Genomic DNA, 18,247 nt, shown 5'->3' on the forward strand with positions numbered 1-18,247 from the left:
GCCATTCCACTCGTTCTCTCGTGAGTCTCGTCTTTCTCATCTGAAAATCTAAAATCTGATACTCGTTCTGTCGTGAGTTTCTTCTCCAGTTCTCTGATTCTGTGAGAGAGTGAGACGCTTCGTTCTCTCGTTCTCTCTGAGTTTCTTCTAGAGACTAATAGTGATATTGTTCGGTGGAAGCTGAGAGTGTGAGTCTCCGGTGGAACTCGTGGAAGCTAGGTAATATTGTTCGGTGGAAGCCCTATTCTGGACGACCGGTGTCCGGTGGCCGGTGCGGTGGATTGTAGAGTGCTCAGTGCTGTCACGGACTCACGGTCTAACGGATTTGAAGCCCTTTGTTCTCGGGGGTTTGATTTGGAGAAACGAAGTAATCTCTAAACCCTAATCTTAGACTTACTTAGATTATACTCTTATATGTTGTGATACTTTGGTGTTAGTTGTGATTGTATGATTCTGATGACTGTGACACTGTGAATCTGTTGAGAAGTTCCGGATTCTGATGTCACTTGTCCCTTATTTGTGAATTTTTTATCCTTTGATTAGGGTTTCTATGATTATGTCATTTATGTGGACTGTGACACTGTGGATCTGTTGAGAAGTTCCGGATTCTGATGTCACTTGTCCCTTAGTTGTGAATTTTTGATCCTTTGATTAGGGTTTCTATGATTATGTCATTTATGTGGACTGTGACAATGTGAATCTGTTGAGAAGTTCTGGATTCTGATGTCACTTGTCCCTTAGTTGTGAATTTTTGATACTGTGATTAGGGTTTCTATGATTATGTCATTTATGTGGACTGTGACAATGTGAATCTGTTGAGAAGTTCTGGATTCTGATGTCACTTGTCCCTTAGTTGTGAATTTTTGATACTGTGATTAGGGTTTCTATGAGTATGTGGTTTGTGATTGTCTGTATTGTTTGTGGAAGCCCCTAAGTCTCTAACCCAGTAACCCCTGTTGAGTGTTGGCTATTGGATGTTGCCTGTGTTGGTGTAAATGGTGGATTGGTGGAAGCCCCAATTGTAACTACCAACTCTTAAATCCAGTAAAATGATGAGAAAGTGTTCAGGCTAACAGGTTCCTGATTACTGGATTTCTTTGTCACTTTGTGTGATTTATGTGATACTGTGATTGTATCACTGTATGCCTGTATAGATTATAACTTATAAGTTATAAGTTTATGGATGCATGACCCTTAATAGTTAATTTCTTAAAGTCCCAACTATGAAATTTAGAAAAATGATGAAGTTAAGAGGTGCCTGTCTTCTGATTCTGGATTTCTCTATTTCTCTCAGTTGTCTGTGACTATCTGAATATCTGTACTTGTTCAATATGTTTCCCACTGAGTAGTAACCACTATACTAATGGTATTCCATTTACTTAGATGGAAAATATCATAGAGTCTGGAAGTCAACCTTCTAAATCTTCAATTGATGGGTCTACAGTGGTGGAAGGCCAAACTGTTGACACAAATAATCAACAGAATGTGCAACCTACTACTGCAGTTCCTGAGAAGAAGAGGAAGATTGTTGAGTCCAGATCTCCAGTGTGGGATCATTATGAAAAAATTAAGGATAGTACTGGTGTTACTATCAAAGGCAAGTGTATATATTGTGCCAAAATATATCAATGTCAGTCTAAAAAGCATGGTACTACCTCCTTGAGAAACCACATGCTTAGCTGTCTGAAAAACCCCCACTCTAAAGACACTAGACAATCACTGTTAACCTTTCAAGCTATTACAAATTCTGATGCATCTCCTGCTACTGTTGGTGAGTTAGGAACTTGGGTCTTTAACCAGGAAGCTATTAGGAGGGCCTTGGTTGAAATGATTATAATTGATGAACTGCCTTTTAGATTTGTGGAGGGTCCAGGGTTTAGGAAGTTCATTCTGGTGGCTTGTCCTAGGTTTAAGATTCCATCTAGATGGACAATTAGTAGGGACATCAATCTGATTTATGAAGAGGAAAGATTGAATTTGAAATGTGTTTTTAGGGGGAACACTCAAAGAGTCAGTATTACAACTGACACTTGGACTTCTATTCAGAGAATTAACTACATGGTAGTGACTGCCCATTTTATAGATGAAGAGTGGAAGCTTAACAAGAAGATTATCTCATTTGTCCCTATTACATCACATAAGGGTGAGGCTGTAGCAAAAGTCCTTGAAACCTGTTTGCTTGATTGGGGGATTAGGAATGTGTATAGTATAACTGTAGACAATGCTTCATCTAATGACACTGCTATAGGTTTTTTAAAAAAGAAATTGATGTCTTGGGGAACCTCTACTGTGAAGGGCAAGTATATTCACATGAGATGTATTGCCCATATTCTGAACCTTGTTGTCCAAGATGGCCTGAAACAATGTGATTCTTCTGTGAAGAGGGTAAGGGAGGCTGTAAGATATGTGAGGAGTTCACCTGCTAGACTTAAGAAATTTAGGGACTTGGCTGAGTGGAATGGGATTGAACAGAAATCATCTTTGTGTCTAGATGTTCCAACCAGATGGAACTATACATATCTTATGTTACAATCTGCAATTATTTATGAGAAAGTGTTTGAGTCACTTGAAGAAAGTGATACTGCCTACAAAGCAGATCTGTCTGATGCTGTTCCTACTTTTCTTGATTGGGAGTCTGTGAAGAGTTTGGTGGAGATCTTGAAATGTTTTTATGATATGACAATAAGAATTTCTGGTTCTTTATATGTCACTTCTAACACTTTCTTTTCTGAAATTTCTGATTTATACTGCCTCTTGAATGGCATGGTGGAAGCCGGAGGGTCTTTGCAACTGATGGGAGAAAATATGAAGGCTAAATTTGAGAAATATTGGGGGATATAGATAAAATGAACTTGATGATATTCTTTGCAAACATTCTAGACCCAAGAGACAAGTTAGAGTACATGGCAGCACAAATGAATCACATGTATGGTGAGGCAAAAGGTAAACCATACTATGAGAAAGTGATTGCAGCCTTGAAAGAGTTGTTTAATGATTATGCTGCCTCTACTCCTGTCTCTACTCCTGCCTCTACTCCTGTCAGTACTCCTACTGATTTTTCACAGTCTACAGTTGGGAGGCCCCAACATTTGTTAAAGTCACAGATTAAGAAACAAAGATTGGAGAGTGGGGGAATGAAAAAAACTGAGTTAGAAATTTACCTTGCTGAGGCAATACTTGAAGAAGAAACCTCTTTTGACATACTTAGATGGTGGAAGTTGAATGCTGAAAGGTTTCCTATCCTTTCTAAGATAGCTAGGGATGTTTTAGCTATACCAATATCTACTGTTGCATCAGAATCTGCCTTCAGTACATCTGGTAGGGTTTTGGATCCTTTTAGGAGTTCATTAACTCCTAAAATTGTGGAAGCTTTGGTCTGTACACAGGATTGGCTTAGGCTATCAAATACCCCTTTATCAATTGAGGAAAATCTGGAGGAATTGGAGAGATTTGAACAAGGTAACACATTCTATCAATTTTTTTTAACAATTTGTTATTTCCTATTTTCCTTATAATTTTTTGTTGTTGCAGAAATTGGGACTGATGGTGGCAGTGGAACTGGAAGGAGTGGTGGTTCTACACTTGCTACAATTCATGTAATGCTATGCTTTGTACTTTATACTTTATACTGCTGTTTCTGTTTGAATGTATTCTGTAATACATTTATGCTGTTTGCCTGTTATTCATGACTCATGAGGCTTGCTTGCAGCTGGCTTGGTAACTAATTAAATTAGTTGCTGCCATTGTAAGTTGTTACATTGTTGGTAAGTTGGCACATTTTACAATTTGTTTATGTTTTATACTTTTATTATATTATGGCTATGATGAAAGCTTCCACCAATGATCTGAAAAATAAGGGATTAAGCTGGTATGTTGCTCCATCCTCGTGGGGATGTTGTAGCAATTTCCCCTTAATCCTAACTTTGATATGGATAAAAAGCTTACTGAGCCAAGTTTATAAATTATAACTGTCTAATGATATTCTGTTGCTCAATAACTTATTTTTGCTATTTGGCATTTTGACTTGTTGCTAACTTTGCTTAAGTTTTGAGTGTTTACAGGAAGATGAAGAACAATAGGAAGAGATTAGGAACTCTAGGAAGACTAGGAAGTAGGAACTTGGAAATTCAGTACTTTTTTGGCATGTAATTGCAATTTGCAAGGATAATTTTTTGACTTAAGTGCATATTTAGTAGTATTTTGGCATGTAATTGCAGTTAGAGTAAAATGTAATTGCATGTATGTTATATTAACTTTTTATATTTACACTGTTTTGTTCAATTTTGTAGTGCTTTTCCTTTATTTCATTATTATTGAACTATCCGAAATTGGTTCGGATATCCGACCGAACTGACCCCACCCGAAGTTCAGTCAACCCGAGTAGATTTCTTAGATTAAAAAACGAAATAGGATTTAAATAATGATATTCGAAATCCGAAAGGGTTTACCATCCGCCCACCCGAACCGCCCCGAACCGACCGATGCACCCCCCTAACTCAGAGACTTCATCCTCTATCCAACACAAAGAGGAAAAACATATTATATGTAAACACAAAGCGAAAATCAAATTATAGGTTTCTGGAATCAACGGCTGCCTGGTGTGCGGAACTAACAGACCACAAAGGCGATTAGGCACGTGTTGTGACTGAATGCAGGGGAGAAAAACAGATCAGAAGTCAAGAATGATGTCAAGAATGTGTATTCCATGATTAAGAGGTGTGTTATTTCTACTTTGTTAATAAATAAATCCTAATATACGAAGAAATTAGAATTACAAGTGTAGGATAAAGTAATACATAAAAGTGTGATGTTTTTACTTACCTGTTGATACACATTGCAATATTTAGTTTGAACAATTCTTCCAACTACTTGCAGTGTCTTGCTAACCTTTCTCTGCTGAATGGCCGTTACTGGGATATAAAAAAGAGCAAATATCATTACAGAAATTAATTAAGAATAAAAAATAAGAAAGTTAGAACTATAGCAAGAATCATCAAATTTGTAATCATCATCTTCATCTCCAGTGGGAGTCTCCAACATGGTCATTGGTCAACAGTGTGAAGCAATCAATAAGAAGACACTTTTGTATTAAAAAAAATGGTTTTGCATCGGGTTGTATTGTGCAAGAATAAGATTAGTCTTTAAAACTATTCATTTTTTAGTATTGGTTCTGTATAAGTAAATTGAAATGTATTTTTAGTTTTAATATATGTTCTTTTCCACTTCTAGAGTTCAACACATGATATCAAACATTAACTGCAACATAATTATAAAAAAATTGAAAATAATAAAAATTGTAATCTATTAGGCAGGAATATGTACCTCAAGTTGATCCCATCCACAGTAAGTTTGAATGTTTGATTGCTTTAACTGCTTATATTTTTTATTAGCTTTAGAATATGTATTATGTTATTCTGTTTTATTTTCTGCGTGTATTTCTTTTTCAACATGTTTTCAGTTAAAGGTCAACTACAAATCAGCAGCAGTTTGCTACGTTTAGAGCTTCTTGGTCCCAATGTCTATTGTGTAGTGTATTAATACACTAGGTTATTGAAAACCTTTTGAGATTATGGTTTAAGTATGTTTAACTATTAAGTTTTAATCAGATAGTGTAATCAGATGTAAACTTAATTTAATATTCATCTTCAAGTTGTATGGTTTAAGTATAAGTTTTTAAAATTTTTTTAAAAAAATTAGTTTGTTACACTATCAATACTTCATGTACATGTTTCATTAAATAAAAGGTATGATTAAAACTTGTGCAGAACACTCTATCACTCAATAAGAAATGCAGAACATTTTCAATTACATGCCAATTTAAATATTCAATATAACACATCAAACAATATTAAATAAGTAAAGAGGTAATGAACATGAACACACAAGAGATTTACAGTGCAATAAATTATAAGTTCTTTAGAACACTTACCTTCATGTTAAAGCTTCCCTTTTTGCCTTCCAAAGAATCTGCTTGAAGCAAACCTATTAATATTATCACCTCAGGTTAAATGTACTTACTAATAAAGAAATTAAACTTTATAATACAAGTAGAGAGAACATGAAAATGTATTGTATTTTTTCTTTAGTTTTTAAAAAAAGAATAAACTTTTAAGAACTCTTCAAAACTATGAAGAAAATAACAGCCAGGGACGGAGCCAGAAATTCGGTTGAAGGGGGGGGGGGGGGGGCGAAACAGTACAACAGATTCAAAAACAATTTCCAGAAAAAGCGAAACATTAAAACAAAAGAGATAATTTAAAAATAAATAAATAAACTACTTAAGAAATATAATTGTAAATATTGTTGGATATGGACGAAAAATAAAACACATCGAAACTTTATAAAAATATTCATAACAAAATATGAAATATAATTAATAAAATAATTTGAATAGAAAACACATTATAAATTACACATCTTATTATAGTGTGTGTGTGTGTGTAATATTAAAAATGCTATTCAAAAAGAATTGTAAAACTATGTTGATGCTAAGATTGGAACCCTTAACCTTATTATTAACAAAAATGTGCTCTACCACCTACTCTAACTCACTTCTTATTAACATTTTATAGTTTTTTTTATACTAATACTAAAACATGTACTATATATACATATATACATACAAATACTATATATGGGGTGGGGGTGGGGTGAGGGGGGCAGCCGCCCCCCCCGCCCCCCCTCTCCCTCCGTCCCTGATAACAGCTTCCACTATTATTGGAAAAAAGAGGAATGTATCATCCGAAAACAAAGGTCAGTTTATCTATTATTGTGTATAAATTTTCTAAGGGCTACATCTCTGTTCATTTTACCTTTTCTAATATTGTATTTCCTCTTGCTTAGATATAAATTCGAATCAATTAAACCATATTAACAGTGTAGTTTTGGTACTTAACATTCACTTTCTGTTTGATCTTTTATATTAAATGTCTCTTTATTTTCTAACATGAGAAAAAACTACAAAAATTTTAATCTTCATTATGCTGATTATGATACAGTACACACAACTTTATTTTATTTCAATTTTATTTTTAATGCATATCTTCTATATTCCTGTGATTTTTTATTTTTTTATTTTTTAATTTATGAAAGTAGTTATTGAGTGATAGATTCAATAGTTAGGATTTTTATCTAATAACCTTAAATGAAAATATGGCAAATACCCCTGTCGCAGCTTTGTATCTCCTTTGAGTCTACAAAAATTACAAACCCTCTTTAACAATACCTTTATCACTACAATAATACGGAGTACATAATAAACAAACATTGCATTGTTGAAATATCTTAATTTTAAACTAAAATTCTTTGCATTTGTTATGATCATGATTCAAAGAAAGGATTATAGAAAATTTACCTCAAACAGTTGTTCACTACTTCTCGAGCAATTTCTCCCAATGATACATACGGTCAATCCAGAACCACCAGCAGTAATCTTTGCTCCAAACAAATTTGCATCATCAGATTTTGGTGATTTAAGGTGCTGCATTTCTTGAACCAAACCAACCAACCTATCTGTCCCGTCTGCATCAACCATGGACGACGAATTAATTGACAGCAGTCTTGGTCTGCATGTACATATAGGGATGTTTCACACTCAGATATTGAGTTGTATTCCTTTAACTTGTGTACGTAGTAGTTAGGTCTGTAAATCAATAAGTTAGGGTTTAGATCTCCGAATTAAAATTGTTTTTTAGCCATACAAAATAAACAAAACTTACATTTTATTGATGGAAGCTATCTGTATCACAATGGTTCCGAAGTTTTTTGCTCCGATCAGTAAGATGCTATGGCGGTGTGTAGAGGAGTTGTTTTTCTCTGCTCTTCGATGGCTGATTTTGAGGAATAAACAAACTAATAGTTGTTCATACGAAAATTAAATCTGTGGAACAGTAGAGGATGAGCAGATTTCCAAATCGGTAGAGTGAGGTTGTTCTCGAAGATGTGAGAGCTCAGAGAGTCGGAGCATGAAGTTGAAGGGCGAAATGGTGAAGAATGGCAAATTGTTGTCCTGAAACGGGTTGAATGGTCTTTTATACTTGGGCTATTTTTTATTTTTTACTTTTGGGCTGAAATGGGTTAATCATGGTCTCTATATATAATATGGGCTGATCATACATCCCAATTTCATTCATTATTGCATTGTGCTTCATTATTATAGGTTATCATTATTATCTTTTTTTATTATTATTATTATTATTATTATTATTATTATTATTATTATTATTATTATTATTATTATTATTTTCTGTAATGTTATTATTATTTATATCTGAATATATGAATATTTATATGCATTATATAAGATTATTATCATATTTATACATTTCAGTTAATATTTTATTATTATTATTATAAACATTATAATAATAATAATAGTTAAAATATATTATTATATTACATAAATATAATTATATTATTTTAAAAAACTATTAAATAATGTTTTTAATGATATTATTTTTATGTATATAATTAGATGTACTAATTATATAAATTCATTCGATAAATAGTTGGTAAAAGTATAAATGTTTTGATACATAAATTAGCATAATACTTTTTAATATATGTTGGAAAATAAATTTGCATAATACTTGATATTAAACATATGTATATAATATTTTTTTATTGCAGAGAATAAAGATATAACATCTACTCAAAATGTTAAACATTCTCTATAAATAATTATTCTCAAAAAACAAATAAAAAAAATGTACTCGGGTCAACCATCCGGATGGTCAGTTATACGATGCTATTCTCGGGTCAACAATCTTAGATGGTCTTACCATGAAGTTTTCAATAATTTGTAAATTTATAATACTTTGCATTTCACTGTGAACCGATGTGGTAATTGCATATTAATTGTTTTACATTTAGATGTCGATTTTTTTTAAAAAAATTATTCAACTTATATAAAATTACATTTTTAACATATAAATTTCAAATTAGGTAATTCCATATTAATTTTTTTACATTTAGATGTCGATTTTTTTAAAATTATTCAACTTATATAAAATTACATTTTTTAACATATAAATTTCAAATTAAAAAAAAAAAGATATTTTGTTTGATATAAAATTTTACAATAATGTTACTAATAAGTAGTCTGTGTATCGCACGGGTCAATTACTAGTAAGCATATAACTCAGGGAAAAAAAGTGCAATTTTTCCTTTTAAAAATCATTATATAACTAATGATATATTGTCATAACTAATATTTCCACAACAACACAATAAAACTTTTAATCAACCCAACATTGTTCATTTTTTCTTTTTGAATGACAAAAAAAACTCACAACCCTTTCGATTGTGAGTAAACTCGTATTGTGACTATATCCAATAAAGAAACATAAATAAATCAGTTTAAGTTATTCATATTTAACAAACTCAAATTAAGAGGCAAAAATTCAAACTCATAACTTTATGATTACACGCATGAATCTCGTCAACCCCACATGGTTGATTTATTCATTAGTTAGAAACTGTCCCACCCAATCCCAGCATCACACGTGGGGGAACAGGGTGAACCGCGTACACACCGGAAACATCCCTAAAGAGTTAGTTAGTTTTTTTTTTTTTTTTTTTTTTTTGAAATTCTAAAGAGTTAGTTAAAAGCGGCCACACGACGCAAATTCGCGGATCATACGCTCTTTCTTCTTCCGTCCCAATTTGGTCTCCTCTCTTCCTTCCACGGCTCCCTCTGCATTTCTTTCTTTCAAGGTAAACTTCTTCAACAGATATAATACGATTCCCTCTTTGCGTATACGTGCGTATAAGTTACGGGCAGTTGTTGTTTCGTTGATTTCCTAGATTCGTTGTAGTTTTACACGCTGATCTGTGCTTAAGAGTTTGAACTTTTGCTTTGTTGTTTTGGATTGATTAAGAATTTAACCCCGGTCTGTTTTCTTTTTTCTTTTATTGAACGAAATTTTGAATCTTGAATGGTAGAAGAGGAGCAGATTAGTTTAAGGAAACAAAAGGGGAAATTGGTAGATGGGATTTTGATTACATTTGAAGTTTTGAATGCTTAGGATAGGATTTTACTATGTTTAAACTAGGAGCTCAGATTTCTGTAGAGTTGGTAAGTTTGTGCAGTGTGATATCTAAAATTTGTATTTTTAACTTATCATCTTTGTTGCTTTTGTTGTTGTTGTAATGTTGCTTGGCCCTGGTTTATGTGTATTTCATTTGTTTAAAATTTGTATTTTTAACTTATAATCTCTGTTTGGTAAAATAGTTAATCTATCAAGCCAATTTTAGCTTATTTGACCATTATTAGCTGTTTGACTTGGTTAAACAATCAGAGTGTTTGATTAATTAGCTTTTCGTAACAACCAATTGCTCTAAAATGCTAAAATTCAAAAAACTGCTCAAAGTAGCTTTTTTGATCAACTTTTTGAGAAAATCATTTTGTATATAATCAGCTAACAGCTAATTTACCAAACACTTTTCTAAAATTAGCTAATGCTATCAACTAGTTATACCCACTAACTCAATCAGCTAACAACCATTTACCAAACACCCCCTTTTATCTTTTCATTGTGTGGAGATAGCTACCAAGTTTCTCTCTTTTTTTTGGTGGTTTTTGAAACGGTTTCTTTTCCGCTGCAGACTTTTTTTGTCTGACCTTCATGAATTGGAGAAGCATTGCTGCGTTTGCTGTTTCCTCTAAAGCAGGGAACAAGTACAGCTCCCTTTTCTGGATTTTGACTTGCCTCTACCCGAGATTCTTTGGGACCGTTGTTGCATTTGAGAATTACCTCCTCTTCAGGGTATTTTGAGGTGTCTTTCTTTGATAGTTTTGTTTGGGGCTTTGGGGAGTGTGTTTCTCCATCGTTGTGCAGTGCCTGTTGTTGAACTGACCCTTCTTTCCTTGAGTAAAACATGGTTTCTGCTAAGTTCTCACAGTTACCGGGGAAGAAACCCCTTCAGAATAATGCGCTTCTCCCGTTGAAACCACCTGATGTCAAGGCACTGGATAATGTTGATTTGGAGTTTTCTGATGTCTTTGGTCCTGTTCCAGCTCAGTCACCAATCTATGAAAACGTTGCGGTGCCAGATACAATTGGATTGGCTTATGAAGACCCGACTGTAGTTTACAGTCGCTCTCATTCTTTTGTTGGACCAACAACCTGTATTAATCAGACACAAAGGCTCAGCAGACTCACATTACGTGAGAATGATGACTCTCTGGTACTTGTAGACAAAGTCTGTGAGGAGGCTAATGGAAAACGTCAATCTTCTTTTGAGAATTCTATTGCTGGGGATTCCACTGTTCAGGAGCGCAGTCTTTTACCAAAATCAGTTGGACTTGAAGACTTTGAAGTGTTAAAAGTTGTTGGCCAAGGTGCATTTGGAAAAGTTTATCAGGTGCAGAAGATTGACACCTCAGAAATCTTCGCAATGAAGGTCATGCGAAAGGATAAGGTTTTGGACAAAAGTCAAACTGAGTACATGATTAGCGAGAGGAATATACTGACTAAAATAGATCACCCTTTCATTGTGCAGCTTAAATACTCTTTCCAGGTAACCAGTGATGAATATGAACTTAGAACAATAATTATTTAGCTCTAACCATTAGTTTCCGGCCTTAAGTATCTAATTTATTGACGCTTGAGTAGTTTTATTATACTATAGTTTAACATTTTGATTTCGATGCAGACTAAATACAGACTCTACCTTGTTTTGGATTTTGTTAACGGGGGACATCTTTTCTTTCAACTCTGCCGTCAAGGCTTATTCAGGTAAAAGCATAATTACTGCCTATAAATAGTACCCTTAATCAGAATACCGTCAAATATGCACAGCTAGTAACACTTGGTAATCTTTTCAGAGAGGATTTAGCACGGATCTATACTGCTGAGATTGTTTCCGCTGTTTCTCACCTCCATGATAAGGGAATAATACACAGGGATCTTAAACCCGAAAATATACTTTTGGATGCAGAGGGTCATGTTAGTATCTCATTCTTGTCGTCCGCTTACTGCAAATTAATTTGTGCGATTCTGTGATTATATTAGTCCATTTTTGTTGAACTTATGATTATAGATTATGGTTATGACAGATGATTATGGATTTTGAATAGTTAACTTCAAGAATAAGTTGTTGACTGGCCACAAAAACTGCCCGGTTTTTTTTATTGCAGGTTGTACTGACCGACTTTGGTCTTGCAAAGCAATTTGATGAGAACTCGCGGTTTAACTCTCTGTGCGGGACAGTGGAGTATATGGCACCTGAAATTATTCTTGGGAAGGGCCATGATAAGGCTGCAGACTGGTGGAGCGTGGGAGTTCTACTATATGAGATGCTTACAGGAAAGGTTTGTAGTTCTTTGTGAACCATCTCGTGAATTCATGATTTTCCGGAGTTAACTTGTCTGGTATATACTAAAAATTTCGCTTTACATTTGCCCCGTCTATATGTAGCCTCCCTTTTTTGGTGGGAACCGGCAGAAAGTTCAGCAGAAGATCACAAAGGACAAGATCAAGCTCCCTGCATATTTGTCAAGTGATGCACATTCCCTGTTAAAAGGGGTAATCTTTGTCTATCTTAACTTATTTGTCTTAACACAGGCCAACAACTTCGTTTTTTTTGGCCCCGAGACCAGTTTGGATCCTTATCACTGACATAGGAAACATTAGTTAGGATCATATGACTGAGATTATATAGTGTCATCAATTAGTTGCAAGACCAATGGTCATACTGAATTGCATTCACTCCTGTTTCTCAGTCGATATCATATGTTGAATTCTGAACAAGAAATACGCTTTTTTTTTCTGTCCAGCTACTACAGAAGGAGGCACGGAAGCGCTTTGGCAGTGGACCAAAAGGTAGCGATGAGATAAAGAGCCACAAGTGGTTCCGTTCCATCAACTGGAAGAAACTAGAGGCTCGAGAAATCCAGCCAAGTTTCTGCCCCGAAGTTGCAGGGAAACACTGCGTTGCAAACTTTGAGGAGCGGTGGACCGCCATGCCTCTGTTAGAGTCTCCAGCTGCCAGTCCGAAAGGCTGTGAGAACCCTTTCAGGGGTTATAGTTTTATGAGACCTGACCTCCATTCCTGCAAATAAACTAAGAACATTCCCCCAGCTTTGGCTGTAAAAGCAGCAGCTCAAGCACTGTAATTCTCTTTCCTTACAAAGTTAGGATATCAGGTTTTCCCTTTTAGTATTTATGTATCCTTTCTTTCTTGGTTAAATCTTGTCTTTTTATTAATTTAATTATTGAGACTGATTGCCTTAATTTTTGTACTAGTTTTAATACGTATTCTTTAGATCTTTCGTATACGGGTTTGATTGTAAAGCAATATGGTGATATTGTTAGTGACACTGGAACGAGTTTGTTCACCATGTCAAGCAGTCAGCGAATCATGTGACTCATGTATTGGCATGGGCAACTGAATCTTCATCTATCCTAGAGTCGTGGTTGTCTATTCCACCGCCCTGCATTTCCCATTTGGTTAATTATTAATGCATATGAGTTGTTTCCTTTCAAAATGTATAGGTATGGTACAAGATCAAGTAAAGGACCAGATCTGTAACAGTTGCTTGAAATCCACTTTATTGTTCCTTTCCACATTATAAATTGAATGAAAATTGGAGTTAGCAATACTGTTGTTGCATGCAAGTTGACAATTTGAGCAATGCGATTTCCAAATTTTCCTCTTTTAACCTGTTGGATAGGTTTTATTTTATTTTATTTTATTTTAATAAACCGACCATAGTTATCACGACGTCAACTAGGCGTCGCCTTGGCATCCTGTCGGTGGAGACAGGATGCCTAGAGGCTTCGCCTCGCCTGAAATGGTGAGGCGAGTTCCGGCGTCGCCAAGGCGACGCCTTTGGATGCCGATCCGGCGTCCAAACCCAAATACCCAACCCATTTTATTTTATTTAAAAAAAAATGGTAGAATAGAGAAGAGAGAGAAAAAACATTTCAGGTCCTGCCGTCGCCGTCCCACTTCCGTGACTCGTGAATCTTCTTCGGTCTTTTTGCTTCTCCATTTTCTTTGGTGCTGAGAGGTTTTTTTTTCCCCGGCTGAGGCCTTATAGTTTACCAGTCACTTGCTCATTGTAACTTTTTGGTTTATATTAGCAGAGGAGCTGGGCAGATGGGACAGGGCAGTGGGCAGATGGGACATGGAAGTGGACAGATGGGACATGGCAGTGGGCAGACTGACAGAAGCAGTAAAGCCGATGCTTACTGTCTCCCACTTGTATATTATATACGGAGTATATATATATATATATATATATATATATATATATATATATATATATATATATATATATATATAATTTTTTAACTTGTCGCCTAGGCGGGCACCTTGTCGCCTAGGCGACAAGGCGGTCGGGGTGCACCGCGACTTAACAGGGTGCCGTGATAACTATGAAACCGACAAGGTTAGGATAGGAGTTAAACTTTTTACATCCTAACATAAAGTCAAAAACTAGTCATTCTCCGCATGAGTTTAACTCATTATATATATATATATATATATATATATATATATATATATATATATACCTAAGCACATGTTCTCATATGAGAGAGAGTTAGGATCATATGAGAACATGTGCTTAGGTGATAACGTGAGAACACATCATGTGCATCCATCTAATATTTTTTAATGGTCTAGATTAGATTAAGTGTGTGCGAACGCGCATTAAATGTGTGCAAACACACTAAATCGCGTTTGCACACACTTAATCTAATCTAGACCATTAAAAAATATTAGATGGATGCACATGATGTGTTCTCATGTTCTCATGTTCTCACCTAAGCACATGTTCTCATTGGAACTCTACCCTATATATATATATATATATATATATATATATATATATATATATATTGCTAAATAAAAACTGAGTAATGCTAGATACTCTTATTTTTTCTCTCCAATCTATCCTTCATGATATATCATTAGTTTATTGGTTACTATTTAAAAAAAAAAAAAAGAAAAAGAAATTAGTAGTACACACATTAAGCACAAAACTCACGCATGTTAAACACAAATTTCACGCACAAAACTCACGCACATTAAGCCCAAAACTCATGCACCTTAAAGTTTCAACAACAATTCACATTAAGTACACACTCACGCACATTAAGCACGAAACTCAGGCACCTTAAGCACAAGACTCAGGCACCTTAAGTACAAAACTCACGCACATTAAGCACAAAACTCACGCACCTTAAGCACAAGACTCAGACACTTTAAGTACAAAACCCACGCACATTAAGCACAAACCCCATGCACCTTAAGCACAATACTCACGCATCTTAAGTACAAAACTCACGCACATTAATCACCAGCACAACCGCACGGGAGATACTTACCCGCACTGGAACTTAATTATATATATATATATATATATATATATATATATATATATATATATATATATATTTATGGTCAAGTTCATGTGTGAACAGTGCTTCCCGTGCGGATTGCACCATTAGGTTGGCATAAATGTACCATAAAGTGTATGAAAATACACCATTATGTGTGGTGAATTTTTTTGATTTGTGGTGCATTTTGTGGCATTTCATTCTGGTCATTTTCGAACACTGTATAGGGCATTTATGCATACCTAATGGTGCAATTTGCACTGATCGCACAAGAAGTCTTGTCCTCATTTGAACCAAAATCTATATATATTCCCTCCAATCTATCCTTCATAATGTGTCATTAGTTAATTGGTTACTATTTAAAAAAAATTAGTGGTGGGTTTTAGGATGTCAATAGGGTGGGGTGGGGCATATACTCGCCGTCCCCATCCCCGAAGTCCCGACCCCGTTCTCGTGCCAGTCCCCATCCCCATCCTCGCGAGAAATTGGATGGAGACAAAGATTCTCCGTCACCAGTCACTCTTAGTCAAAATCGTAATTTTTAATTTTACAAACTAAAAAATCTAAATCTTAATATATATATATATATATATATATATATATATATATATATATATATATATAGGGAAGGGTTCAGGTGCAGGTGATGCTTCCCGTGCGGTTGGACGCACCTTAAACATCAACATAGCGCACTTTAAGTATACAAATCACCACGCACCTTAAGCACACAAACAAAGCACTTAAAAACATAAATCACTCACATTAAGTACATAAACCACACACCTTAAGTACAGAACAAAGCACATTAAGCACAAAACTCACGCACTTGAGATTTTAAAATGGCTCACATTAAGCACAAACTCACGCATATTAAGCATAAAACCCACGCACATTAAACACAAACCTCACACACATTAAGCATTAAACTGACGCATTTTAAGTATTAACTCACACACCTTAAGTTTCAATAACTAATGACATTAATCACTAACCTCACGCACCTTAAGTTTCAACAACTACTGACATTAATCATTAACCTCACGCACCTTATGCACAACCCTCATGCACCTTAAGCACAAACCACACGCATTTTAAGCACAAATCACACACATATTAACCACAAAACTCACGCACATTAAGTCCAAACCTAAACACCTTAAATTTACCTGGATGCAAAAATTACCAAAATGCCACCGCGTTTTTTAATTTAATTTTGGTAATCTAAACGTTGATTTAAGCAAAATCAATGGTTCTCCTTTCACCGCACAACCGCACCTGGCACCCTCAACCGCACAGAAACCCCTTTATATATATATATATATATATATATATATATATATATATATATATATATTTATTTATTTATTTATTTATTTATTTATTTAATTATTTATTTATTCGAAAACGGGGTGGGGCGGGGAGGGGTATTTCTGTCCCTGTCCCCATCCCCGTCCTCGATGGAGAATTATAAATATTTTCCGTTCCCGTCGGGGCAGGGATCGGTATCCCCATCGGGGACATGGTAAATTGTCATACCTAGGTGGGTTAGTCAATTCATGACACCCAATAAGTGAAAGTTACATCATCAGGGAAATTTAGGAGGTGAAATTCAGAAGGGATATAAGAAGCATTTTCCTTTTATTTATATATATATATATATATATATATACATATTGGTAGGGAATGTCCCGACCGGCATAAGCTTTACCCCGAACGAGACGGCCTTCGTCTTTTCTCTCTGTCTTTGCAGGTAATAAGTCGGGCTTCGTGTGAAGAACCCGGTCGGGGTCAGACCGGGAGTTGCCCGAGCGGCTGTGTCAACCACCGAGCGGTAGCCCTTTGGCGAGAGAGCTGACAAAGGACACGTGGCGGCTCTCTACGACGACAGACAGGGCACCCGGGAGGATGACACGTGGTGGCTACGTGGAGAACATGCCGAACGACCGGATTCTTGTCCCCGGTACAGCGGCTATAAATACCTACAGTAGCTACAGTGTAGAGGACTTTTGGACGATCGATAGGTTGTTGCTAGAGAATCCCGACCACAGTCAGTCGGCACTCAGAGCAACCAAGTAGATTGTACTTAGGGCCTTTACCGTGATCAATAAGACATTTACTTGCTTTAATTGGTCTCGGACTTATTTTATATTGCTTACGTATAATTAGCAGTATCATTTTGCCGCCGTCTGTGGGGACCCGTGCAAGAAAGCAACGTCTTGACGAGCACCCGGTCTCTTTGCAACAATGTATTCGTGGGCATACAACAACTTCGCTGACGACCAGGCGGATGCAGCAAGCTCATCCGACCACCACGCCACCCAACAGCAAGTTCAAACGGTGGACCTGAATCTTAACCTCTCACCACCACATCCATCCAACACATACCCGGCCGCCCAACAGCCGGTGAACTACATACAACCGGGATTCCAGACGCCCGGTCAGCAATATCCACAACCAATGATGTATCCCGGTCAGTATCCGTACCCGGTCCCACCTCAACCGTACGGGTATTGGCCAGGCCAACCAATGTATTACACACCTCCGGTTGGCTATCCACCGTTCACACCTGCGTACACGGCTCCAGCCGCCGCCCCTCCAGTATACCCGGCCGCTCAAATTGAGCCGCAGCATCAGCCCACTTCCCGGGCTCGACGCTCGGCTCGTTCGCGGTTGGGGTCGGGGGGTGCTGTTGCGATGGAGGCACCACGGCAGACCCAGCAAGCAGAGGAGGTTCCTGCCCGAGCGGAGGACCCTGAGGAAGTTACCCGAGCGGTAGCTTTTATCCGTCTTCGACCGGAGATGCGGCAAAGATTGGGGCCCCAAGACCCAAATCGCCAGCCGGAAGACGTACAGATGCAGGAAGCTAATCAAGAGGCTTCATCCGGGCATAGCGGGTCGAG

General features: G+C 36.2%; 2 protein-coding genes and 1 long non-coding RNA gene across 4 annotated transcripts; 2 read left to right on the forward strand and 1 right to left on the reverse strand.

The window, feature by feature from the left end:
• Positions 1 to 1,383: 1,383 nt before the first annotated feature.
• On the forward strand, positions 1,384 to 2,841 carry LOC109179328 (zinc finger BED domain-containing protein RICESLEEPER 2-like). Its single transcript, XM_019328833.1, has one exon. The coding sequence runs from the start codon at positions 1,384 to 1,386 to the stop codon at positions 2,839 to 2,841; it is 1,458 nt and encodes a 485-aa protein (XP_019184378.1).
• A 1,934-nt stretch (positions 2,842 to 4,775) lies between these two features.
• On the reverse strand, positions 4,776 to 7,978 carry LOC109179359. Of its 2 annotated transcripts, none has more exons than XR_002053880.1 (4): positions 7,719 to 7,978; positions 7,355 to 7,565; positions 5,930 to 5,982; positions 4,776 to 4,910 (listed from the first exon to the last, which is right to left on the reverse strand). It is a non-coding gene; the product is annotated as an uncharacterized LOC109179359 (long non-coding RNA). The 2 variants fall into 2 exon arrangements; XR_002053879.1 differs by having other exon boundaries at positions 7,355 to 7,642.
• Positions 7,979 to 9,612: 1,634 nt separating this feature from the next.
• On the forward strand, positions 9,613 to 13,598 carry LOC109179393 (serine/threonine-protein kinase AtPK2/AtPK19-like). The gene is made up of 8 exons (XM_019328888.1): positions 9,613 to 9,714; positions 10,606 to 11,520; positions 11,656 to 11,738; positions 11,828 to 11,948; positions 12,140 to 12,313; positions 12,420 to 12,527; positions 12,779 to 13,147; positions 13,509 to 13,598. The coding sequence occupies exons 2-7, from the start codon at positions 10,879 to 10,881 to the stop codon at positions 13,061 to 13,063; spliced, it is 1,413 nt and encodes a 470-aa protein (XP_019184433.1). The 5' UTR covers positions 9,613 to 9,714; positions 10,606 to 10,878; the 3' UTR covers positions 13,064 to 13,147; positions 13,509 to 13,598.
• Positions 13,599 to 18,247: the final 4,649 nt, after the last annotated feature.

This window comes from Ipomoea nil, unplaced genomic scaffold, assembly GCF_001879475.1.
Source record: "Ipomoea nil cultivar Tokyo-kokei standard unplaced genomic scaffold, Asagao_1.1 scaffold0900, whole genome shotgun sequence".
Classification (NCBI taxonomy): Eukaryota; Viridiplantae; Streptophyta; class Magnoliopsida; order Solanales; family Convolvulaceae; genus Ipomoea; species Ipomoea nil.